General features: G+C 39.9%; 1 protein-coding gene across 1 annotated transcript; it reads left to right on the top strand.

Annotated features, from left to right (window-relative positions):
- The first annotated feature begins 1,428 nt into the window (after window positions 1–1,428).
- ntmt2 (N-terminal Xaa-Pro-Lys N-methyltransferase) lies at window positions 1,429–26,843 on the top strand. The gene is made up of 4 exons (XM_085252626.1): window positions 1,429–1,796; window positions 11,916–12,088; window positions 22,525–22,777; window positions 23,879–26,843. The coding sequence occupies exons 1-4, from the start codon at window positions 1,601–1,603 to the stop codon at window positions 24,133–24,135; spliced, it is 879 nt and encodes a 292-aa protein (XP_085108752.1). The 5' UTR covers window positions 1,429–1,600; the 3' UTR covers window positions 24,136–26,843.
- The last annotated feature ends 748 nt before the right edge of the window (window positions 26,844–27,591 follow it).

Raw genomic sequence — 27,591 nt, 5'->3', positions numbered from 1 at the left:
GGGCAATTGTGATGCATTCTGTAGGATATGGCAGCCTTAGCTTGATCACCTACCTCGTGACCTTGCTGTGCTATTGCATAAAGGGGGACCACATTTTGTTTTTAAACATAATAATTAATATCTGTATTCCCTCTTTTTTTCTTCTTTCTCTTGACTTTAAATGTGGAACACTGTACATATTTTGACCCAGACATGTACACTTGTAACTCGTGTACCTGTATTTGTTTTTTTTTCCTTCCTCTTCTTCTTGTTTGTATTTGGCTGTGCTGATTTGTTGCTGTTTGTATTGTTCCAAAAAAAATCAATGAATCATTGTGTAAAAAAAAGAAAAAAGATTGAGCTCTCTGGCATACCTGAAACCTCAGTGAAGCTGCTGAATATCAGCATTTCAGGTTTATTTTAAACGACACTTACTATTGTGTTTATTGTGTGAGTGTAGAAAACTCCTATGCACTCCTTGGTAATTTCACTTTCCAACTCATGGTGAAAAGAGAAATTACATTTTATTAATTCTGTTTATGATTGTTGACTATAAATAATACATTTTATGGTAGGAGCCAGGGACCATATAAAATCTGACCTAGGGCCATGATTGGCCCCCTGGCTGGACTATGGGCACGCCTGCCATAGAATCTCATGTTAAAATCCCCATCTTTACAATATCAGAAGAATGGAGCCACACTTTCAGTTTTGGGGTTTGGAACTGGAAATCCCACAGGACCTAAGCCCTGTTGTTTTCAACCACCTTTGGATGTGTTGGGGACTTGGGGACTTCTAATCTATATGCTGGACAAATTTTCCTGCACACTGCCCCAGCCACTCATTTGTGCCTCTTAGAGTATGATGTCCCAGCTTGCGTTTTACATCCTGTTACTCTGTATTGGACAGTCCCAGGGTTATTTTGCAACTTGGGTGCACAGATATACTAACACATATTTTGTTAACTTGTCTGAACTTAGATTATTCCCAATTTTTTTCAACAGTATTAAAAAAGTGAAAAACTTTATAAATTCAATTAATATTTATTCCAAGTTTTGAATAAATGACCTTGAATAAAAATGGCATTCAATTCATATTTCATAATAATGAATAATATTCCTGTCTGGTCATATTTACTCATAGAATCTTGGAGCTTTTAATAACTGCTGCCTGTTGTCTAAACTGTGGTATTTTAATTCTAGAGTATACAAACTTGATAAGACAACGCTGTTTTTAGGATCAAGTCATAAATATGGGTGTAAGGACTTGTTGGAATTTAAACCCTGCAGTTCAGTCACCTTCTGTGGGCTTATTGGTCACGAGTTCCTGTAGAAATAAGTCCTTTCATTTATGCCCTGCCCCCTTCTCACTTCTTTACAGTCAGTGTCTCTAGCAGGTGATCTGTAAATCTGGTGGCACCTCCTGTGTGCTTCCTGTGAAAAAGATCTCTGCTGGTTATTTGAACACTGGCAGAGACTTGTTGAACACTCAGCTAGACAGATATAGCAGCAGCTGGAGAAACAGTATCCTAAACGGGCACCACAGTATTCAGTCTTTTAGACTTCTCTGCTGTACCATTGCTCTTCAAGATCTTTCTGGATAAAAAGACCAACAGGACAAAATGGAGATTACACTTGAAAATGACAAAAACAGCTCCTCAAACTTTGAGTACAAGGGTGCTCACCAGGCATTCAGGGACCGCTGGAAAGGGACAGATGACACCATGTGTCGCCACAGCATGTCCTTTCACCTACACCACACACTGAGGAGTGAGTTCTTTGCCAGCTACCTGTACCTGCTAGAGAAGGTTCCACTGGGTAAGATGGGTCATAGAAATGTACTAAAATTTTTTCTTGAATGTTGATTTCATGACAGGTGTGATGTGTTCTTCTGTTCTTTTCATACCCATGTTTTGCCAAAGTCAGGTTGCTGAAATAGCTAAAATAACAAAAGGTTGTTCTTACTGCACCTCAGGGCACATTATAGACTCCTTCGGATAATGCTGATCCTTATTCTTAGACGGTTACTCGTAAATATTGATTTGTATGATTTTAAATCCTGTATCACCACCACTGCACTTACCTAGAATGCCAGGATTTACCTCTAACTATGGCTTGTTCTCAGATTTAGTTAACTTATGTCTTTCCAATGGTTCAATGGTAACTTTATTGCCCCCAATGGGAAATTGATTTGCAGTATGTCCATACACAAACACACACACACACACACACACACACACACACACACACACACACACACACACACCAAAAAAGGATGTTGTAGTTGCTAAACGTAGCCAGCAAAACTACTTCTTAATTTTCGGAAAAACATTTAATGATTTGGACTGTGTACCCACTTCCTGTTTTATTTTGATATCACTCAGCTTAAGTTGACATCAAGTTTTTATTGAGTTGCTGCAATTTCCTGCCTTATCTGTGTCCATATATATATATATATATATATATATATATATATATACATATATATATATATATATATATATATATATATATATATATATATATATATATAATTGAGGATGAGACAACGAACATCCAAGAATACATTGGGAAGATGGCCCCAACTGACCGAGTGCTCAGTGAATACCTCAGGCAGCAGAAACCCAAGAAAGAGGAGGGAGACGAGGAACCAGCATGGAAGGACAGGCCCCTGCACGGTATGTACCACCGGCAGATAGAGGAGGTGGCTGATATCCAGAAATCCTACCAGTGGCTGGACAAAGCTGGACTGAAAGACAGCACAGAGGCACTAATCATGGCAGCACAAGAACAAGCTCTGAGCACAAGATCCATAGAGGCTGGGGTCTATCACACCAGGCAAGACCCCAGGTGCAGGCTGTGTAAAGATGCCCCAGAGACAATCCAGCACATAACAGCAGGGTGCAAGATGCTAGCAGGCAAGGCATACATGGAACGCCATAACCAAGTGGCCGGCATAGTGTACAGGAACATCTGTGCCGAGTATAACCTGGAAGTCCCGAGGTCAAAATGGGAGATGCCCCCAAGGGTGGTGGAGAATGACCGAGCTAAGATCCTGTGGGACTTCCAGATACAGACGGACAAAATGGTGGTGGCTAACCAACCGGACATAGTGGTGGTAGACAAACAGAAGACGGCCGTAGTGATCGATGTAGCGGTTCCGAATGACAGCAATATCAGGAAGAAGGAACACGAGAAGCTGGAGAAATACCAAGGGCTCAGAGAAGAGCTCGAGAGGATGTGGAGGGTGAAGGTAACGGTGGTCCCCGTGGTAATCGGAGCACTAGGTGCGGTGACTCCCAAGATAGGCGAGTGGCTCCAGCAGATCCCGGGAACAACATCGGAGATCTCTGTCCAGAAGAGCGCAGTCCTGGGAACAGCTAAGATACTGCGCAGGACCCTCAAGCTCCCAGGCCTCTGGTAGAGGACCCGAGCTTGAAGGATAAACCGCCCGCAGGGGCGTGCTGGGTGTTTTTTATTGATATGAAATTCTCACTTGATGTTGATAACAACACAATCAGTCCATGCATGCAAAGAACTCCAAAGAATGTCCATAAATCAAGTTATGTTTAATAATGTGAATGTGAATAATAGTGAACACTGAACACAAAGGACATGGAACGTCATGACACCAACTGAAATCTATCAGGAATTGGAAAGCAATCCTGTCACTTAGTGCAAATTAATATCAGCTGGTTTTGTCCCAATAGCTGGCCTATCAAATAATGTCTCATTACCAAGGTTTCGCACAAGAAACATCTCATGATGGGTAAAACTAATAAGCTCTCTCAAGACCTTTGCAACTTAAAAAACATACTGGCATTAATTAAAAAAGAATTTCTGAACTACCAAAGGTTCCAGTCAGCACTGCTGTGGCCATAACCCAGAAGTAGAAAAAACATAATTTCACCATAAACTGGGCATGACTAGGTGCTCCCCACGAGATTTCAGAGAGATGAATGAAAATAATTATTAGAATAGTTGTCACAGACCCAAGGACCTTACAAAAAGACCTGGAACCAGCAGGCACAATTGTTTAAAAAGAAAAACAATAAGTAATGAACTCTACCACCATGGCCTGTATGCACCAGACTCCATTGCTGAAGAAAAAGCATGTTGAAGCGCATTTAAGGTTTTTTGACCAACATTTAAACAAGGCTGTGAAATACTGGGAGAATATATTCTAGTCAGATGGGACCAAAATTGAATTCTTTGGATACCATAATGGTTGGAAGTCAAACAGCACTGCATATTAGCCCAAAACACCATACTGAGATGTAGGGCTGGGCCATATTATACCGTTCACGGTAATACCGGTATAATGTTAGGCAACGATAGGAAAATGAAATATATAGAATATGAGTAAAGCGCGCATGCGCAGTGCCTTTGTTTTCATACGCACATGGCCGATTGTTGAGTGAAACAGATGAACCAGAATTGGTTTGAAAAAATGGTGCAACTTCAGTGATGTGGAACTGGTTTGGTGTTTGTCCGTCAGATACACGACAAAGCACATTTTTTTGCAGAACATGCAAGCGGCCGTCGTTATTGTCGTATTTGTCGGACTAAGATGCTCTTAAATCTGGGAGTAATCTGGGTCCTAAACGCCGTATGCTTCAGGTCAAACGAACACTGCAGCATCACCAAGAGTTAAAAACTGTCTAAATTCTTTCATCTTTAATAAAACGATCAGCATTGCTGCTTTACCAGGTGTAACTATGAAGTTTAACTTCCAGGCATCCATGAAAACAAAATGTATTACATTTAACGGAGTTAGAAGTTAGCAGGAAGCTAGCGGAAGTTAGCTCGCTAGTTTCGCTAGTTACCTAAGCATGATATAGCATGTTCTGACGGAGAGATTTCTGAAAAAAATCAAACGTACAGCTCTGCTATCACTTCCAACATAAATGAAGACAGGAAACTAAACAGCAGTGACGTTTGTAGGGTTACTGAAGTTGGGCTAGCTGGTATATAATGATGTGCTACGTGATCGCTAGCGACACAGCTATGTTAGCATAACATAAACAGTGAAGCTGGAGGACGAACACTAACACTTTTCCACTTATAAAAGTTAACGTGAAGGTTCCTCATGGTTAGAGACAAATGCAATCGCATGGCAGGATGCTGTAAACGGACCAAAGTTCAGTCAGGAGAACAACTGAGATAATCCATCCACAATACGAGGTTAGTCATTAATATACTGCAACAACATGGGAATAGAGCAGCTGCCAGAGAATTCAACATTAATGAATCAATGTTACAGAAGTGGAGGAAGCAAGAAGAATGAGTTTAATAAAGTTTGATTTATCTGACTGCTTTGTTTCACTTAATGTGCCTTATAATCCTGTGCACCTTATGGTCTGAAAAATACGTACTGCACACTGCAGTTTAATGTTGCAAAGCACCTCTTTTTAACTTCAGTGGATATTATACATGGTTATGCTCAGGATATGTCAGCCCATTTCTACTGGAAATGCCTTTTGGTTAAACTTTCAGCAAGGAATTTGCATTTGCACTGTTACATTTTTATAAAGCTTTAATGTACATAAAAACCAGCTTCTTGTTTAAGTGAAAATAAATGGAAGGTTGTCTTTTTGCGCTAGTAATGTTGTGGAGTTGTATTTTGTCTCGCATCAATTATATCGTCAGTTATATCGTTATCGCAAATTTTCAAATATATATCATGATAAATATTTTTGGCCATATCGCCCTGCTCTACTGAGATGAAAGTTTGGAGTTGGGAACATGGTGTGGGGCTGTTTTTCAGCATATGGCACTGGCATGCCTCATTTTACTGAATGAAAGATTAAAGGAAAAATGTACCGAGACATTATTGATAAAAATCTGCTGCCATCTAACAAGATGATGAAGATGAAATATGGGTAGATGTTTCAGCAAGATAATGATCTCAAACACAGAGGCATGTAAGCTCTCTATTAGCTTCAGAGAAAGAAAATAAAGCTGCTAGAATAGCGCAGCCTGCCCGGAGTACAGTTGAAAGTCTTGGAAAGAACTTGAACAGAGTTCACAGAAGGTGCCCACTGAACCTAAAGGCTTTGAAGACCGAGGAAAAATGGGCCACAATCACACCTGAGCAATACGTGCGAGTAGTTCCTCCATACGGGAGGTGTTTTGAAGTTGTCATCACCACAAAAGGCTTCTGTACAAGGTATTAAATAAATTAAAATAAGGGTGTTCAATATTTTTTTCCCTGTGCGATTTTTCATTGTTACACACAACTTGATTTATGGACATCTATGTTTTAATTTCTTTATTACTGCAGTCAAGTGTTCTAGCCATTCTCAAGATGTTTTTCTTGCTTTCTCAGATTATCTGAGATTATTGCTTTGGCATTCACCTTCATAGGCTTCTTCCTTATGTGTTTTGGACTAGTTCACCTTTTTGTTTTTGTTTCTGATAACTGTTTTGTTGACTTAGTAACTGAAAGCACGTGTCTGACTTCATAAATCTCTTATTTTGGACTGACTAACTGACTGTCTACATATGGGTCTTCTCCCTACTTAACCATTGCAGTACATCTTTTTGCAACTCTGACAATCACCTTTATGGTCAGAGATGCTTTATAGCAGGGGTCTCAAACTCACGGCACGGGGACCACCTGCTGCCCACGTCACCCCTACTTGTAGTGACGTGAAGAAATATAATGCAATTTGGCCCTTGAAGTTCCTTTTTTTTGATAGGGAGGATTTGTTTGTTGTTGAGTTCAATGTTAAAATAAATTCTTTAAAAAGCAAAAAATGATTTAATATGAAAGCAGTATGAGCAGAGAGTACAAACATGTTGAGGGATTGGCTGTGTCAGTTCATTAATGGAGATATTTGTAAAGAAAACAATTTTCACTAGCAGTCAAAAACTAATGTGTCTGATTTTTTATTTTGCTAAATACAAAAAAGGTTATAGCAGAAATGCTGCCATGTGTCTTACCAGAAAGAGAGTACCAGTTTGTTTATTTGGTAGTTCAATAAAGGGCTTCAGTTAAAGAGTGAGAAAAAAATATATATATTTGCGCTCATGTTTGCAGTTTTGCCTTGTTATACAACATTAAAAAAAAAAAAAAAGGCAAAACACTACATTTTCAGAAATATTTTCGTGTGTTTGTTTGTTTTTTGTATTACTTGAGCACTAACGTAGCCCTCCAATGAGATGACACTGCCAGCAGTGGCCCACAGCTCATTTAAGTTTGCTTTATAGGCTTCAGGCTTTATGGGAGAAACCCCTTAAAGATAAATTTCCCCTATGACTGATTAGTGCAGTTGTATAGTTTGCAGGACATGCAGTGTGCACTATAACAATAGCTCTTTTTCCTTTGTTATGTTTTTTATATAGTCTAAATAGATGTTTAGTGACTGTATAACCAGAATAGTCATTTATTTGCACTAAATTTAATTGCATTAATTGCATTACAATACAAAATGTTATATTTACTTATTTATTTATTTATTTAGGTCAGTGCATGTTAATGAACATAAATGTAAAAAAAAATTACATGAATGTAAACATACCAGATTATAGCCAAGGGCTAATTTCCATCTGTTGTCCTTAAGCATAAAAATAGACATAATAATTCATAAAAATTCATCATTCATTCATAATAAAAACTCCATCACCAAACTTACACATACACACCATTCTGTTCCCAAATAAAACATTAAAACTATACAACTCATACATGATCACACACTTGATTTGTCCATAACCAGTTTTTAACCTTTGCCTTAAACAAATTGAATTTCGAGCATTCTCTAATGGGTTGAGGAAGACTGTTCCACAGATGGCCTCCCTCTACAGAGAGGACGTTCTGCCCAAATGCTGTCCGTCTGTGGGGTATAAACAAGTCTCCTCGGATTGTAGCTCGAGTGGTCCTGTCTGAGCTACCAAATACTTAAACATTCTCACATGTGCATGTTCATGACATTGTGTCCCATTGTGTGAATGCAACTTAAACATGTAAAATTATATATATATATATTATATAAAAGATTTTAAGTTCCCTTTATTCTATATAGATTAAGTAGCCCTTTTCCTACTTTTGCTACCTTATTTCCTAAAAGGTTGACACAGCAGATGGAATACATATGTAATTTGGCACTATTTAAATGTATTAACTTATTTATTTTATATCAGATGCCATTTGTAATGAAATAGACGAAGTTATCACAACATGTGTACATACATTGAATCCATCCTACCTTGTATCAGAAAGTTCAGTCTGGTGTGGTAATGATGTGATATGATATTTTGGGATATTTTCTTGGCACACTTTGGGCCCCTAGTATCAAGTGAGCATTGATTAAATTCTATACCTTAATATCCAAACCGGACCCATCTTCTAACAGCTGCTTTCAGCAGATTAATGCACCATGTCAAAAATCTCTGACAATCTCAGCCTGGTTTCTTGAACATAAAATTGAGTTAATTGTATTTAAATGACCTCTACAATTAACAGATTTCAATCCAAAAGGGCACCTTTGGCATGTGGCAGAATGGGAAATGCCTCATTGCTCCCTCGTGGCAGCTGACAAATGTGCAGCAACTCCGTGATGCTATCATGCCAAAATGGATCAAAAGCTCTGATATTTTCAACATCTTGTAAAATCTTCTAATTAAGGTAAAGGCATACGGGGGCAACCTAGTAAAAGCAAGGTGTGCCTAATAAAGTGGACAGAGTACAACTCTTTCCTTAGATAGAAAGGTGATGTGGATATTTTCATGTAATGGTCACACTAGAGTTGCTGCATACACCTCCAGTATATTGCACTTCGCCTTTCACTAAAAGATAAAAAGCATGTGAATCCCTTTTAAACAACAACAAACAACACCACTGTTCAATAAACTGTGGTGTTACCTGCACATTTCTGCTTCCAGCCTATCTGAAAGACTTATACTATTAGCAAACAGAAATTCCTGGTAATGTTACTTGAAATAAAAAAATAAAATTACTCATTGACTACAAGAAAGGATCCGAGATCAACAGGGCCCTAAAAGTCTTCATCAGGAACTCAATAGGGATGTGGCAAACAACAGTGAGAACATAAAGAATTTTGATGGAGAATTTATATAAAATGCCTTCTTATCATTGTGTTAGTTTCCCAAGCAGCTACAGAAAATATATAGGCGACATTGCCTATATATGGCCAAATGTACTCCCCATCTGTCTTAGTATGCATATGAACCTGAGATCCCATTTTTAATCCACGGGATTGAATATGATGTTGGTCCAGCTACAACAGATTCAACTCTCCTAGGAAGGCTTTCCACAATGTTTAGAGGAGTGTGTTGGAAGTGTTGGAACAGGAAGGGACGGATCCACAAATGGGATCATATTATTGTCTGAATTATCTATGCTGAAGTATTAAGAGTTCCTTTCACTGCATCTAAGGAGCTTGTCTCCTGAAAAAGAACCCCACATCGTAATCCCCCCTCTACCAAACTTTAGGGTTGGCACAGTCCACCCAAGCAAGTACCGTTCTCCTAGCAACCACCAAACCCAGACTCAGCCATCAGACTGCTCTGCTCTTTTATACACCTGCGGCCATGGATGTGACTGAAAAACTTGACTTTAATGATTTGGATTGATGAGTGAATAGATATGGCAATATAGGTTGTTGCCATATCTATTGCTTAAGGGGGTTCTCCAAATTCAAATTCCAGAGGTCACTTGACTTTAAGCAGCAAATACAGCTGATATCAGTGTAACCAGACAGGAATTTTGTCCGTAATTGTGGCTTAGATGAAGACTTGATTGGATTTGATGAGCAATTGGTTGTAAGTCCTGGTAATTCCTAATGTTTTCAACAACTTAGCCTTTCTCCCAAGTGCTGAACCATATGTGTAATGAAATATTTATTAACAGAAACAAAGTAAAATTTCTTTTGTAGCTTTGTTTTTATACCATTAAACAGTTACAGGATAGCGATTTGTTAGTGTTAATGCTAGTGAGTGAATTGACATATATGAATCATTAATGGTTAGTACATTCATATAAAAAGTGTCATTGGAAGTACTGCAGTGCATTAACAGTTTAAATAATAGCTAATCATCTCCAGAGTGCACTCATGTCTATCATGAGATCATGGGCTGAACAGCAGCAACAGGAGATCTTGAGCTGTAGGTCATTCTAGCTCAAACGTGTCTTATTTTCTTACCGTCCATTTGATACAAGGACCATTAATGGAATGACATATCAAACACAAGAGCACTTACTCATGTCAGACAGTGCTATGCCGTCTGATCTACCATCAGGCGGCTGCAGTCAGGTCATTTACTAACAGCGTGACAGATTAATCCTCATACCTTGTATCATTTAAGCAAGTATTCTGTTACACAGAAAGTCCAAGATCAGCTTCTAATGAGCTGGTGCACTTTCAAGGTGTGAGGTAGATGTACAGTTTGATTGGCAGACAAGTGTGCTATCAAGCTGTCTTCAGGTCTTCTCCGTTCTTCTCGACATTTCTATACTTACACTTCCCCTGAAAGCTGTCCTGAGGGATAACATGACAAGTAAACACCAGTTGTAGGTGCTTTGATCAAAGCTGGTACTGTGAGAAAAATGTTAGGTCATAACCACATTTGTCTCCTTTTACATCTTATTTTAGTGAGCCTGGCCAGGTGCAGCATGATTAAGCCACCGTGTCATGAATCATGCTATTAGTTATCAAACTGACACATTGCCCTCAGCCTCCTCCCCGAAACAACTTGTTATGAAGTCAGTGACAAGAAATATGTTCATTTATTACAGAAATTATTTGCAGCTCAGTAGAGCTGAAGTAGTGGAAGTTTGGGATAGTTTAAAAAGCGAATTATAAAGTTTCTTGAAAGGCAATATCGAAATTTCAACACTGTATACATTTCTATTATCAGCCTCCCACTAATAAAACTTATTCGTTTTAAACATTTGTAAATTCACAACAGTAACTTGAATCAACCACAGGGTTATCATGTACCATATAACAGCTGAGCTGAGTGTAGGAATACTACACCGCATCCCTATTTATAGTAGTGATCAAATTATCATTCTACATTTCCTATGGGACTGAAACCATCTTCATACAGAGCAGTCTGGTGTCATCTTTGTAATGCTTCGGAAAAACTCAAACCAGTCAAAAATAATCATATCAAACTAATTGATCATTATTTAAAACAGACATCATTCTTATAAATTCATATCTGGTAAACTTCTTAACACTTTCCCACTATAGCTCATTACATGCGTTGATGTAACGTGTTGTCACATTGTAATACATGGGTTATCGCTATAGCATAATTTTGCGAAATGGTGAAGTCTAAAAACTAACACAAGTTTGAAGTCTGAAGTGGTGGCAATGACATTCTCACTCACCCTCAACCAAGGGCACAAACACCTCAGAGGGTGCTTCCACAGTAACCACACGTTACATGAAAAGATTAGGTACTCTGAAAGAACTGAGTGGATATAATAGATTTTTGCAGAACACAATTTAATATTAGTGGATAAGCGTTACAATACAGAAACTAGGAATAAGCACTGGCAATGTTTATAATTTACTAGCATCAGCTCTTGTTGTGAGGTGTTGATGTTAACTATAGCGCCACTGAACTATATTTAGAGTGAAATACCATGCCTATTTTGTGCCTGATGCGGTTGTGACAGTTGCTGCTAAAAATGGGGAAAGCTGTGAGTGTAGTTCCAGAACTTTTTCTCTGTCCTGCAGCTCTGCCCTGCACCCTTATCCCAAATGTTTAAATGTTTAATCTCACATAATTCTGGTTCTCAATAATATTCGTATCTCATACAGAATACAAGACACATTAAAGGAGGAGTCTTGTGACTGTCATTGAATAGTAATAAACAGTCTGTGTAGTTGGTCAATTGTGTTCAAATGACGTTCTGGGTTTTATGATAGGTCACCCGGTATGTTTGTCCTTGTGTTCTAACAGTGAAGCTGTTCCCAGTCACCTGTGAGTACATCAAAGGAGAGAAACAGTTCTACTACAGAGCTCAGAAGTTCTACGAGGATGTTCCTGCCTCAGAGGAGGGCATGATGGGAGATTTCGTAGAAATATCCAATGTTGATCTGGAAGGTTCCCTTCAGTTTTTGAAGAGGTTCGTGGTAAGTCAAAAGTTAGTACCTCACATTCAATTAATAGAATCCAGGCAAAAACAAATCTGGGAAATTTTCACGCATGCTGGTCACTACAGTGGGCAGCTAGTCAAAGGCTGTATTCTTGTATTTGTGTGAGTGTTGTTGGTATACTTGAACATAAACCACCCCATTGGACTCTGATGTGTCACTCCATACCCTGCCACCCACTGATTGTTTAATGTTACTATGATGTGTTTCATTGTAATTATTGTTATTTAACCCTGTCATGCATGAATTATGACAACCTCTGTCAGGATTTTTTTTAAAGTATTTTTATTCATCTTTTCATACCTTGCTCCTCCCCTTTGTGAGTGTGGACGCTTCATCTCTTTGCTCTTGAATGCTTTGCTTCTTATATTGATTTTTATTGATTTTTATGCTGATTTTTCCCCTTTTTTCCGTGTGAGCTTACCTGCGATAACTTCTGGACACTTGTAGATCATTAGGACTAGAGTGTTCTTAACAGAAACAGCAACATTTTATGGTTACCTTATCCTCAGCGCTCCGTGTGTCTGTGGCCTAGACACAGCTGAAGCCTGATTACAGCGTCTGGGCACCGAGCAGCCTCAATAACCTGGAAAGGTGCTAACCGCTAGGCTAACTAGCAACAAGATGCCTTCCCTCTCCACAGATGACTACCACAGCCTCCTGCAGAAGATTGCAGTACTGGAGACAAAAATTCATCGCTTAGAAGTAAATGTGGAGGTAAATGGACTGTGTGGAAATGAAACAACCTTGCCTTTGATTCAAAACAATGGCGATGAGCAAGCTAGTACACAGCTAAGGAGCACAGATAACATGACCAAGAAAGTAGACTCTGTGCATTATTATAAATCCTCAGGTGATAATCCCCCCTTAGACTGTCTTGGTGCAAAACCAAGACATAAATCATGTCTCCTGGAAGTAGGGTTGCCAACCGTCCCTTAAAATACGGAATCGTCCCGTATTTCGAAACAAAAGTACACGTCCCGTATTGAGCTAATAAGGGACGCACTTTGTCCCGTAATACAGTGAGAATCAAAAGTAGTCTATAAATGTTAATGGAATTAACGCTTTGTTTGAAAACATAATTCCCAGCCCCTCTCCTGCTTTGTGACCAATGAGCTGACACCACACTTATGACAATTCGAGTATGACAATTCAGATTACCGCTCATCTCATTGGTCGAGGAAAGGTCGCTTACGGAGAAAATACCGGAAGACAACAGATGACCACAACAACAAGCATGGCCAACAGGGAAACAAACGCTGACACTGCGGTGCAAGTCTCGGACGACAGTACACCTAAAGCTGGACATACACTGTGCGATTTTTTCAGTCACGTTATTCAGCTCCTGCTCAAACTGCACGATTGACTCGCAGGGGTTAGACGTTGGTAGGTCACGATGCAGGTCTCACACTATACCGCCCGATGCTCTGATGCGACCTGAGTGCTCACACTGTGCCTCCATAAGATGAAGGTTATAACAGAAAATCTGTCGCTCTCCCTCTCTCTCTCTGTCTTTCACTCACACAGACACACCACCACCATCAACTTTGCTAAATTGCTAATGAAAAACATTGATCAGGCAGCTGTGATTGAGCAGCAATGTAGATCCAACTATTTTCACGGTTGTTGTGGTCGTGATCATTTTGTGAGGCCACATTGGAAAGCTCATCCGAGCCTTTTCGAAGTTCTACAAGTAGTGCCTCCATTGCTTGTGTCCAGATCACACGCTGCACTGCTGTGCTGCTCCGTCTTTTTCACCGACGTTTACGTGTTTGCGCGTGAGCAGTGTGAGCGCCTGTGGTGACACCTTCACGAGCGATTGATGATCGGGAGCTGGTCGTGAGGTGTTAATCACTTCTCGTTACCCCACGTATACTACACGACGCACGATGAAGGCCAAAATTGGTCCGATCACTCAAAAATCGGCTAAAAATGGGCCAAAAACCGCACAGTGTAAGCCCAGCATTAGAGCAGCAATGTTTGTTCCCCTCAGAGAAAGGGAAGAATGGGAAAAGGAAAACACCTGGCTGGAAAAAGTTAATATGGGCATGTGCAATGAATATCAGCGCTATGTGGCCAGAAGTGTGATAATATAATTTATTTTGTGTAATAAACAACTGCAAGGATAGATGATTACAACAAATAGATGACTAATACATAAAAGTAATACATAGATGAATAATGATGATGAGTTAAGATGCGTAATCATGGGAACAAGCGGGTTTACAAACAGGAGCAGCTGATTAGCATTAGAAAAGCTGAAATAATACCTCAACTGAAGCCAATTGTACTAAATGCACTAAATGTGCACTGTTACAAGAATATTTTTCTTTCTATTGTTTTCTATTATTTTAAGTTAAGCAGGACAGAGTTCTTTTAAAGAAAGATTTACTTATATTCTCAAAAGTTAAGCATGACAGGCTTCTGTTTAAGAAAGAGACCTGTTTTACTGTGTTAATGTTGTCATTTTGAGCTAAAAATAAATGGCTAAATGATCATTTGTTTCACATGTGTTCATATCACAAAGAATAGAATATGCATGTACTTAAATCAACTTCAAGTCAAATGGTTAAAAAAATAATTTCACACACAAAAAAAGAGCTAGAAAATTCACCACACTGGGAAGGGTGAAGACAACTGGGTCGCCCGGCCCTGGCCACGAGGTGTCCCTTATTTATTTTTCAGGGAGTTGGCAACCCTACCTGGAAGGGGGAGGACGTATCACAGGCAGGGCACAGCGAGCTGAAATCTCTGAAACCGACTGGCCTTCACTTCCTACGAGACAGAGAAGCTCTTCTACCCCTGTATACGGAAGGAAACAGGACTGGACAACCGTGTATAGGAAGGTTAACAACAAACCTCCAAAACAACTGAATGTGAAACTGCAGAACAGATTTGCTCCACTATCAAAGGACCCTGGATCTATATCGGACAACCATCCATCTAAAAGCAGCGAAATAAAGTCTGAAAATCTGTTGAAAAGTGAAAGGCCACAGGGAAAGCTAAAGGCTAGGCCTGAAACTCTGATTGTGGGTGACTCTGCCGTAAAGGATGTACAAAGGATGTGCGGTAAGAACACTAAAGTCCTCTGCTTTCCTAACGATATGGTCAACAACCTGAAGGAGAGAATTCTTCAAATTGCAGATGAATATCCAACTGTGACAAACATTGTTCTGCATACAGGGTCAAACGATGTGTCCAAACAACAGTCGGAGGTTCTGAAACGGGACTTTACTGGATTATTAAATACTGTAAACTCTCTGAATGCAGCTGTATTCATCAGTGGACCTGTACCGCCGGTCAGAGGAGGAGACGAGAGATTCAGCAGGTTGTTTACACTGAATAAATGGCTTATATCAGCATGTGCTGACCACTCAGTGCACTTTATCGACAACTTTAATATTTTTTGGGAACGCAGGCATCTGTTCAAAGCAAATGGATTTAATTTTAACAAGTCAGGGGTGAAACTGTTCACCTCCAACTTGTTTTATTCCATACGTCATCCATCCGTGCTTGGTGCCAAGGCTGAGATAAACGAGGAGTTATCTCATAAAGAGGAACAAACAGTACTCCAAGAACAGACAAAGCCCAGCAGAAACCTTGAGGAGGAGCTCCATTTGCCCCCACCCGGGAAGAGCCTCAGAAAGGAGAGACATCCATGGCATCTGAGGAAGAGCCTCAGAAAGGAGAGACATCTAAGGCAAGAAGAGGGGTCCCTATTTGCCTCCAACTCTCTCAACAACACCAACGACCAGGACAAGGGACCACGACCTTCCCCAGTCCCCCAAACCCCTGACAGGCCATCACCCTCCTCCCCCTCCCTTTCTCCCTCCTCCCCACACCTGAAATTCACTGAGGAGATGATGGAGCGGGTCAATGCTGGGCTCAGATCTACCCCCCGTCCCAATCCCTTTTTGTCCCCCATAAACCCCCCACCAGAGCGGCCAAAGGTTCGCCATCGAGCCCCACCCTCAACAGAGCAATCGAAGTCACATTGCCCAGCCTCGCCCCCCTTAGTTCCTCTTCATGCCCTGTCTCCGCAGTCTGATGCGTGATGTGTGAAGGGTCCGGGCTGTGAGGATTATGGCAGTGATGACTTTTCCCAGGAGAAGCTGGGACCCTGTTTACTAGAAGGTTTTAAAATTTCTGTACTTTTAGGTGACAGGAGACATGTGGCCTGGTCAAAACACAGAGAGCTGCACTCTAAAAGATCTTTAAACATAGTAAACATACCTTGTGTGCCACAGACTGCTCCCAAACACGAGGGGACAAGTAATACCTCTAAAACACTTAAGTTGGCTTTATTAAACGTTAGATCTCTAGCTGGGAAAACATTTTTAATTAATGATTTAAACACTGAGCACAGCCTTGATTTTATGTTTTTAACTGAAACTTGGTTGGACCAAAGTAACAGTGGAGCTGTTCTCATCGAGACGACCCCTCCTAACTACAGTTTTATCAGTGAGGTCAGGGCGAGCAGGAGAGGAGGAGGGGTTGCTGTCTTATTTAATGAATCATTTCAATGTAAGCAGCTATCTCCTGGAAGTTTTCAGTCTTTTGAATATGTGGCTTTACAGCTGAAGGCCCCATCCAAAGTTGTGTTTCTTAATGTTTACAGGCCTCCCAAATACTGCCCAGACTTTTTTAATGACCTCAGTGAACTGCTGTCTGTGATCTGTGTTGATTTTGACTGTGTAATTATTGCTGGGGATTTTAACATCCATGTGGACAACCCTCAGGACAAAGGGACTAAAGACCTGAGTAACACTCTGGGCAACTTTGGGCTGACTCAGCATGTAACAGAGGCCACACATAATAGAGGACACACTCTTGACCTACTGATCTCCAAAGGCCTGAGCATTTCAAAGGTTACTGTGTCTGATGTGGGCCTGTCTGATCATTACTGTGTTTTCTTTGAAAGTAAAATCTCAGCCCACACAAATATATCAACAACAGTGATCACAAAACGGTGTATAACTGAACACAGTAGTGCAATTTTTAACCAGGTCTTCCCATTAACACCTGACCTGCCCAGAGGGTCAGTCAATGAGCTCGTCAATAGCTTCAATGCTAACATGTTAAATGTAATGGACACTATTGCTCCCATTAAGGTGAAGGTTATCTCTGGAAGGAAAAAGTCTCCATGGAGAAACTCCACACTGGTGAAAAATGAAAAAAGAGAGTGTAGGAAAGCTGAGCGCAGATGGAGAAAAACAAACCTCCAGGTTCATTATGACATCTATAAAGAGAAACTTCACAATTATAATTTACAACTGAGGAATGCAAGGAGGTCCTACTTCTCTGACATCATCACTAAAAACAGCCATAATGCTCGGGTCTTATTTTCTACAGTTGACAGGCTAACAAACCCTCCTGTGTCAGTGGCAGCTGAACTTCATTCGACCATGGCCTGCAATGACTTTGCCAAATTCTTCACTGAAAAAATCCAAAAAATTAGACAAGCAATTGGTACATCAACAGCAGATCCAGGATATGTACTGTGTCCACCAAAAAACTGTTTAAACACCATGAAACAGTTTCAACCTATTAACAGCAAAGACCTGGAGGACATCTTAGGTCAACTGTACTCCTCCTCCTGCTGTTTAGATGTCCTGCCAACAAGTTTTTTCAAAAAGGTCTCAAAGACTTTAGAGTCAGACCTGTTACAGATCGTCAACTTTTCTTTATTATCAGGTGTGTTTCCAGAATCACTAAAAACTGCTGTAATCAAACCTATACTGAAAAAGGACAATCTCGACAAGACACAAATGAACAACTACAGGCCGATCTCAAATCTCCCGTTTTTAAGTAAGATCATTGAAAAAGCAGTTTCTCAACAGCTCAGTTACTTCTTAAAACAGAATAATTGCTACGATGCCTTCCAGTCAGGTTTTAGACAGAACCACAGCACTGAAACCGCTCTGACCAAAGTGTTTTTTTTTTTTGTTTTTTTTTTTTAATAAATAGGACAGGGGGAATGAATGAGAGAAAGAGGGGGAGAGAAAGAAAGAAAACCAAAGGGGAGAAGAGACGGTGAGAAGGGGGGGGAAGAGAGAGAAAAAAAAAAAGAACTCCTGGGTCACCTGTATGGAGAAAAAAAAAAAAACAAACAAAAAAAACAAACAGAGGAGACAGCAAACAACAAAGAGCAACATAATAATAGAGAAAACAAAGCACCATCACAATAAACTAGCTAGTCATAGATATCAATATTTACTAAATAATAAACGATATTGTGCAGCACGCAAGATAGACAGCGCACAGTGTGCTTTGAGGCAGCAGCCAAGAAAGCTTTAGTCCGCGTCTGTGAATACCCATGTGTGCATACCTGTGTGGATCAGCATGCTTGCATTCCAAAGGTTTCTCCATGTAATGATCTGCTAGGGAGTGTGGGGGGGCCACAGCCCCGTCCTTCCATGGTCTCTTGTGTTCTGGGGGCCTCTGGATGTCTGGAGTTTTGATCTCCTCCATACCCGCTGACCAAAGTGTTTAATGACATATGTCTGAATACAGACAGTGGAAAAATGTCAGTCCTAGTTTTACTGGATCTCAGTGCAGCATTTGATACAGTTGACCACAACATATTACTCAAACGACTGGAGAACTGGACAGGTCTTTCAGGAACTGTACTAAACTGGTTCAAAACATACGTAGAAAACAGGAAATACTTTGTATCAATAGGTAACTTCACATCTGAGCAGACAAGTATCACATGTGGAGTTCCCCAAGGTTCCATCTTGGGACCCCTTCTGTTTAACATCTACATGCTCCCACTGGCACAGATTATAAACAACAACAAAATAAACTATCACAGCTATGCAGATGACACACAAATATATATCACAATGTCACCAGGAGACCGAGGCCCTGTACAGGCTCTTGGTAAATGCATTGAGGAAATCAATGACTGGTTGTGCCACAATTTTCTCCAGCTAAACAAAAACAAAACTGAGGTAATAGTCTTTGGCGCCAAAGAAAAACGATTACAGGTCACCAGAGAACTTCAATCTATACATCTAAAAACCACAAACCAGGCGAGAAATTTGGGTGTAGTGATGGATGCAGACCTAAACTTAGAAAAACACATTAAGACAATAACAAAGTCAGCTTACTATCACCTCAAGAATATATCAAGGATAAAAGATCTGATGTCTCAACAGGACCTGGAAAAACTAGTCCATGCATTCATCTTTAGTAGGCTTGATTACTGTAACAGCATCTTTACAGGTCTACCTAAAAAATCAGTCAGACAACTACAGCTCATTCAGAACTCTGCTGCTCGAGTCCTCACTAAGACCAAAAAAGTGGACCACATCAGTCCAGCTCTGAGGTCTTTACACTGGCTGCCTGTCCGTCAGAGGATAGACTTTAAAGTTCTGATGCTGGCCTATAAAGCTCTGAATGGTTTAGGACCAAAATACATCAATGACCTCCTGACCCAGTATGAACCATCCAGATCCCTCAGGTCATCTGGATCCGGTCTTTTATCAGTTCCCAGAGTCAGAACCAGACACGGAGAAGCTGCATTCAGCTTTTATGCTCCTTATATCTGGAACAAACTCCCAGAAAGCCTCAGATCAGCTGAAACACTCAGTTTATTTAAATCCAGGTTGAAGACTCACCTGTTCTCAGCTGCATTTGAATAAAGCACCAAATCCACACTTTAAGCTTAAATTTCAAAACTTACATTTAACTACTGATTTTATCTACTGTTCTGATTTTATCTGTTTTGATTTTATATACTGTTGTTTGTTTGTTTGTTTGTTTGTTTGTTAATTAGTTAGTTAGTTTATTTGCTTGTTTTATTCAATTTTAAATCATGCTTTTTATTTGTTCTTGTTTCTAATGTCTCTGTAAAGCACTTTGAATCACCTTGTTGTTGAATTGTGCTATACAAATAAACTTGCCTTGCCTTGCCTTGCCTAAAGATGAATAAAAATAGCTTTTAAGCTTTAAAGTATATGCTTTGCATGCACTTTGTCATAGTTTCTGCATATTGTCCTGTAGTATATCAATTTGCAATGTAGCTCTTAGTGTACATGCCAGAATCTATTTTTGGTGAGAAATTTGTCATCCTTATTGTACAAAACAAATTATTGTTTCATGATGATGGCGCCTCAGTGCAAATTCTAATTATACTGGAGTCGTGATGGCAGCCTCATAAACACCCACACAGAGTGAGCTGAGCCAACAGCTGGTAATCACTTTGTACTATGGTATTTTTATTTATTTATTTTTTAAAAACAGCGCTAACTTCTGTACAGTGGACAAGGAAAGGATTTCTTTAATGTTCTGGGTTTGTCTGTGTGTGTGTTGCTGCTGTAGACAGGGGAGTCAGGCTACATGCCCTTTATTTACAAACTCCTAAGACTGCTTAAAAGGAACTACAAACAATTAGGAGGCATCCTTTCTCTAGCAGTAATATAACCATATAAAATTATAATGCTCAAAAAGCATAAAGAAAATGGGAAATTGGGATAGCAATTTAAACATTAATGTACACAGTGGACTGAAGATATTGAAAACACTGTGAATTTTCACATTCTATATCAATTTCAACTTGGCAGAGATAGGGTTAATGATTTATTCTATTTCAAACAGGCCAATGAAACTGGGAGCCAATTTTTTGGACTCCTGTTGAGCTAGTTAATAGGTATGCCCTCATTGTCATCTGTTGTGATTTTATTTTGAAAGGATGCTTCCTGTTATGCTGCGGAGTATATGCGAGAGTTCAATAAACAAAGTCACCTTTTGGTGTGAATGCTCCGGTAAAAGCCGATGCCCCACGTGTGATTATTCCTCCGTCTAGATAATAAGTATCTTCAATATTCATGCAGATTCTGCTAGAAGACCCGTCTCTGCTAACAACTCCATACAGAGCGCAATGTTCATAGGAGGGGACATCTGAGGGTACAGTGAGCTCACCTTCAGTGGCTGGGAATGAGGTGACTCCTAGCCAAGCCATGCTTCAAAGGTTAATAGGCCCATAGCAGCAGAGGTCATGGTGTTGTGGGCGTATTCTACCCACACCAGCTTGGAGTGCCATATTGACAGGTTGGAGGAGACATTGCACTGAAGAGGGACCTCAGTCTAAAACTCCCATACACGAGAGCTGAACTGGAGCCACTAGTTAGAGATGATGTCAGAAGGAATGCTGTGGAGTCTGAATGCGTCCACCAGGCTATGGTGGACTCAGGTTTTATGCAGACCCTGCCCCACCAAACCCTGGTTTGGCCTGGGGCATTGCTGGAGGCAGAGTGGGTGGAGGTTAGATGTGTGCATGGGGACAGCCACAAATATCCCATAGTGCCGCTTCAGCCAATTCTCCTATTAGCAGCAAACTGTCGGAGTGGGAGACTAGGCACAGCACAGTATAGAAAGAGTGCCTGGTATTCCAGTGGGCAATCAACAATGCTCCTTCATTATTACCTCCTGGGCTGCCTTTTCACCCTGTGTTCGGATGGGTGATGGAACTGCAGTGCCTCCGTCGCATGAAGGATGCCAATGTCCGGATCACCTGGTGGCATCTGGCTCTCCACCAGGTGGTCCATAGGCCAGGGATGGAGATGGTTGTCACTGATTTCCTCTCCTGCTCAGCTAGGCCTAGATGGCTCTCCATCGATGGGGGTATGGGTGGCTTGTGGCTTAGCTGCAGGGGGGTAGGGGGGGGATGAATGGCTTCAGGGTGTGGTGTTCGGGGAGGGCTCTCACACACATAACCTGCATCATCTGATTATGTCTCCCCATTGTGTGTGGCGTAAAGCAGGAGGATCATTATTCTCTTCCAAAGTCTCTTCCCTGGCTGTGAACAGCTTCTGTTTACACCTGACGTTTCCATTAAAAAAGAGTGTGGCAGGAAAAGATTTAGAACGCATCCAGATTAAAGAGAGCTACATAAGTGCACAGCAGTATGGCAGTAATTCACTGAAACCAAGAAGCTTCCTGTAACAGAGCTCCTGTGGGCCCCCATACTTTCCTACAATCATAAACTGGGGTCCCTGATGTGGAGGGGTTGTAGTGAGGTCAGAATACCAAATGAAGAGGAAGAAAACCAGCACAAGTCAAGTGAGGTGACTTTTTATTCCCTTGTGTTAAAGTTCATTGCTTTGTTACCCTAAGGAACTGGGGTTGATTTGTTTGGTACTTTTGAGCATGAAAGCTTGACACCTGGTAACATAAAACATAAAGTATAGAACTTTTTATGATTTAGACATGATAATAATGCACTACTAGAAGAACAAGAAAGATTTAAGCATCTTTTTGTTTTCTGTAAAATTGAAAATCTCATTTTATGACTACATTTGCTTTATAGACAGTCTGCATTTTCCTAACTTTAAACTCTAAGTATCCTTTAAAATTAATTTGATTAAAGTTATATGAGTCTATCCTTTCTTTTTCTTTCTTTTTAACAACAGGGGCCCGGTAGTGCGGGCACACAGTGTGCTCTGGATTGTGGCTGTGGGATCGGGCGGGTAGCCAAAGGTGTGCTCCTTCCCGTGTTTGAGAAACTGGAGATGGCAGACATGATGGAGCACTTCCTGCTCCATGCACATGAGGAGTACCTGGGTGACGATGCTGACCGTATTGAGACCTACTACTGCTACAATCTGCAAGAATTCACACCTCCACAAAACAAGTATGATGTCATATGGATGCAGTGGGTGGCATGTAAGTATGAAGGTTATCTATACACTCTGCTCATGAAAGATCAGGTGTATTGATATATTTGAATTTTCATCTATTGTACAATGATGCTTCAAATTGTATACTTATGAAGATACAGTATACTCTTAAGTACCTCATTATACTTATACTTTTAGACTTAGAGGTACAATGGCTTGTCACTTAACTGCTGTCCTCTAAGTTACTGCCCATGTACCCTTGACAGAAAGCACTTATACCCTCGGCACTTTATCTACCTTATCTTTGGCTGATACAAAATACAGATACAAAATGAAACTTTTCCAAATATTTTGCATGCTGTTGTAATTCTGCAAACTTGTTGATGCATTTTGCACTTTTTCAAACAGAAAATCCTAAAATTCTTTAAAAGAATGTTCCGAGGTTCTATTTTTATATTTGTGCTTATGAATTATTCTGATCTCATATTGTTTTCCTTATATATTATGTATCTCTAGTTTATTTTAGATAACTTTAGGTTTATTAGTTCCCTTTGGCATCCCCTTTCTGTCCTTTTAGTCTCATATCTGTATTTTGTAGTTTAGTGTCATTCATGTTAAGTTTGCCATGTCTCCATATTTTTTTACTTTTTGTCTGCATCAAGCTCACATTGTCCTAGTCTCTCAGTGTTTGTGCGTCCTGATTTACTTTGATAGTCCCCTGTCTCGTGTGCTTTATGTCCCCCCATCTCGTTATGTCTAATTTGTTACTGCTGTGTATCACAGTGTCTCTGCTCCCCTAATCACCCTCCTGTATGAATATATTGTGTCGGTCTCCCTTTGTCCTTGAGCGTCAGCTCATTTTGCCTAATGTGTCCGAGCTCCTCGTACCTCATAGTATGTTTCCCAGTTTATTTTGTGTAATTTGAAGTTTTCAGTTCCTTTTGTATTTCATGTCTAGCTTTTTGTTAATGAATTATCTTCTTAATAAACGACGTGACTTTTGTTAAGATTATTCTGACTCAAGGTTTTTGCATTTGGGTGAAATCACAGTCACTGGACTTCCATAGTTCTATTGGGGGACTTGATGATTTCTGCAGTGACTAATAAATCAGTTAGAAGTAACTATTTTTCCTGTCTTTCCCTTTAGGCCACCTAACAGACAAGGACCTGATGAACTTCTTGTTTCGCTGCAAAAAGAGTCTGCGTCCAAATGGTGTTATCATAATCAAGGATAATATGGCTAGGCAAGGCTGCAAGCTGGACCCCATCGATAGCAGCATTAGCCGCCACCTGGACATCATGAAGACCATCATTGCCAAGGCTGGACTGGAGGTCCTGGCTGTTGAGAGACAGGGAGGCTTCCCAGAGACCATTATGCCTGTCTGGATGATTGCTATGAAATAGAAGAGACAATTTTAGTGCAAACAGCTTAAGCTTGTGGTTTGCTTTGATAACACAAAGGAAAATTCAGCTCATAGCTGAGTTCACTTGATATTTCAGGATTTTTTTCTGCTGTTTTGCTGAAAAGCAGAACAACATAGCTAGAAATCTTAGCAGTGTAATCCATCTATAAATGTTGAAAAAGCAATGTGGACAGCATGATGGCAACCAAGGGGATTTTATGGAGACTGGGGCATTTTTTTTTTCTTAAGGCCACAGTATACACACACAGTATAAGACAGCATCCTGTATGTCAGCAGATTCATACTTTTATCTCTTTATATCTTTATGACATCAATGATCTTGATCTTGTGGTTCAGACTAGTTTTGAACTAAATCAAACATCAACACCAAATATGAATCATGTAAGATTTAATAACAAAACGTTGCACAAACTTGTAATATATATCTGGATACATTGTCTGGAAAATGCCATATTATTTTTGTTAATAATATGTTATTTTTGTTGCATGCAGTGGATGGATACAGATACCATGCCATTTCATTTGGTTTTGCTAAGGTGTAAACTAACTTTTAAAAGCTTTGTTTAGAAAACTTGACAGCAAACAGCTGGGATGGTTCAGTATGTCATCATACTGTGTATTCTGGGAATGCTTAACAGTTAAGAAGTACGGTGGCCCCCTAGAGACAAAGCACGTACAAACTCCAAAACACGTACAAACTGCTCCATGATGCTAGGGGCAGTGTTTAGCTTGATTTGCAAAATAAATGGCAAGTTTGTTGCAAACACAGGGCGTTGGATACCGGCGGGAAACACCTGCAAGGATAGAACAACCACGCTTTATAAGAAAGGTAATATGCAAACTGTTGTTTGTTTAATTTGTTTTTAATTACTATGAACGCTTAGCTTAATGTGGAGTCAAATCTGACGTTAACTAACAGTCAGTGTGCTTTGCTCAGAGAGAAGCTCAACACTGCCCCTATTGTGCTGGAACTCTTCTGTTGTGTTTTGGAATTTGTACTTGCTTCTGAGTTTGTACTTGCTTTGTCTCTAGGGGCCACCATAAAGAAGCACTGGCAGAACTAGAAAATGCTGTAGAGGTCAGACACCTAGCTTGGGCAAGCCGATTCCTCAGAACAATTTTTAACTTTTTAGCCAAGCTAACCTTATCATAGTTTCAGTCCAGTCAAAGCTAACTGTTTGCATAAAGTAATATTATAAATGTAGAGCAGTATGCCATTCAAAACAGCACCAAACTAGAATGTTTCCACAAAGTGGAAAATTACAAATGAATCACATCCCAACTGGGAGTATTTTAATTTCTCAGTTTAATTAGTCATTGTGATCTGCGTGTAAAACAGGGATGACAGATCTCTGTCTGAAATTACATAGACTCTTACAGCATATGTTGGCATGTTTATAGAGCTGATGTGGAGACAGTTTAGTCGTTTTTTGGGGAAAAATAATAATAGATATTAATTTTAAAAAAGCAAAAAAACAAGCACACCCAAAGATTGCAACTCCCCCCAAAGGGCAAGGGTAATACTAAAACTTGGATATTTCATGCTGATGTTAGCATTGGTCCCCAATAATGACATCTGTATTGGTTTCATACATCATTTGTGCTGATGTCAACATTGTTAACATGGAAATCTAGTGTAATATACTCATTTTTTCTGTTGTATTGTATTGTTGCAGACTTTCGAGAGTTCCCTCAAGTGATCCTATTTTATAGATGCTAGTTGTTTTTTCTGTATAGGAAGGGTTCATCTGTGTAGTTTCTTGACAAACAGTTTCAATGGAAGGAGGCAGAATCAGATAAGCTCTCCAAATCTCGATCATAGTTATTTATTTCTGAATATCACCACAGATCTTGTCTGGCTGGACTGACTGTAATCTGCTTGCAAACTGCAAGACATTTACAGTCCTTTTATTTTAGACCTCCTCTCTTTGTTAAAATCCTTATTAAAAATAATAAACTGAATTCATTTTTATAACCAAATCTGGGCAAACACACTAGAGTTCTCTAGGAAGTACAAAATTTATCAAACACAACCACTAAAACCATTTTTCTTCTGTTCAGTGTGCAGTCAGTTGTAAATACTTTTGCCTTTGTGTATTTTTAAAAAAATAAATTATCATGTAATATTGCAGATTAATAGATGTGTCATGTTTTCCATGCTTTTATCAAATCATACTGTATATTTGTTTTGATATGAAAACTAGTTTTAGCTGGACCATTTTTGTAAAAGAAAACGTCAAATTGAAAGCTAACAGTAGCTTAGCCAACAGACTAACAGTAGAAGCAGCACATTGTTTTAAACTAATGATTTTCAGCTGGGCCCTTGAGGTGAATGTGGGGGTTATTTCCTGATTTTGACAGACAGTGCCTGTTTTCATATCTGCCCTGGCTTCATTTCAGGCCTGTGAGATGTTGTCTGCTTAAGACACATCCAGGAGTCACCACAAATATTTAATATTTGTGTGTGCAAGCGCTCAACAGGAGTGGTACAGAGCTGGGCCATCCAGAGATTTTTATGAAAGAATAGTTTGTCAGTGAGTAGGCTGGCACTGAGAAAGTACAAAATCATTAAAGCGTTCAAGGGGCAATGGCATGAGATGAACTCTGTAGCATGTTTCTCTCGTCAGAATGACTCTTTTAAGATGTGAATAGACCAAACACATTTTCCACATCCTGTATGAATTAAATATCTAAAATACCACAAAGTTAAACTTGGAGTTATTTTTTCTTTCCCCTAGCAAATAGCAGCCAAATGTGCTGTCACCTTTTCACGAGTGGTTAGCGTCGCTCACAGTCAAAGCGATCATTTCTAATACCGCTCAATGTCCTCTGTAGCCACTCGGCAGCAGTTTGAATACATTAGTTGGAGTAACACTAATTTGTCCAGTCACATCAACAGTGCAGAGCTTTGGGCTTGAATGCAGGCTGAGAGCATGTTAGGAAGACAGAGAGCACAGCAATAACTGCATTCAGGGCAACATAAGCTAACTTGATGGGAATGATTCAATACTGCACTGCCCAAAGAAAATATGAAATTATTGTAACGCAATTTGTAGTAACAATAAACCTGGGCTCTCGTGATTGTCCAGTGATGCACAGACAAGAGATTGTCCAGTTTTGTTAATTTAAACCTTTGTTGTTATTTAAAACAACACGAATACATAATTCTGTCTATGGGACACACACACACACACACACACACACACACACACACACACACACACACACACACACACACACACACACACACAAAACAACTAAAAGATTTATTAAAACCTAGCACTAGCTTGTAGTCCAATAACCACCTTGGTGGAGTTCTTCTTAGTCTAGTCTAGACTAGTATTACTGACAGCTCAAAATCTCGAGTTCATCTATTGCACATCTAATCTAGAACATTTAGAATAACTAATTAACCTAACTAGCATCTTTTTTTTTT

Source organism: Mchenga conophoros, linkage group LG17 (assembly GCF_057382185.1).
Source record: "Mchenga conophoros isolate Kocher_MC1m ecotype Shallow Benthic linkage group LG17, M_conophoros_male_GT1.1, whole genome shotgun sequence".
NCBI lineage: Eukaryota > Metazoa > Chordata > Actinopteri > Cichliformes > Cichlidae > Mchenga > Mchenga conophoros.
The sequence above is the reverse complement of the archived record's forward strand: the minus strand, read 5'-3'. Positions and strand labels throughout refer to the sequence as shown.

What these genes read in the sequence shown, in the direction of transcription:
- ntmt2 (XM_085252626.1), top strand. Translation starts at nt 1,601, where the DNA reads ATGGAGATTACACTTGAAAATGACAAAAACAGCTCCTCAAACTTTGAG. An exon ending in GCTAGAGAAGGTTCCACTGG is followed by an intron (nt 1,797 to 11,915) that starts GTAAGATGGGTC and finishes GTGTTCTAACAG; the next exon opens with TGAAGCTGTTCCCAGTCACC. An exon ending in ATGGATGCAGTGGGTGGCAT is followed by an intron (nt 22,778 to 23,878) that starts GTAAGTATGAAG and finishes CTTTCCCTTTAG; the next exon opens with GCCACCTAACAGACAAGGAC.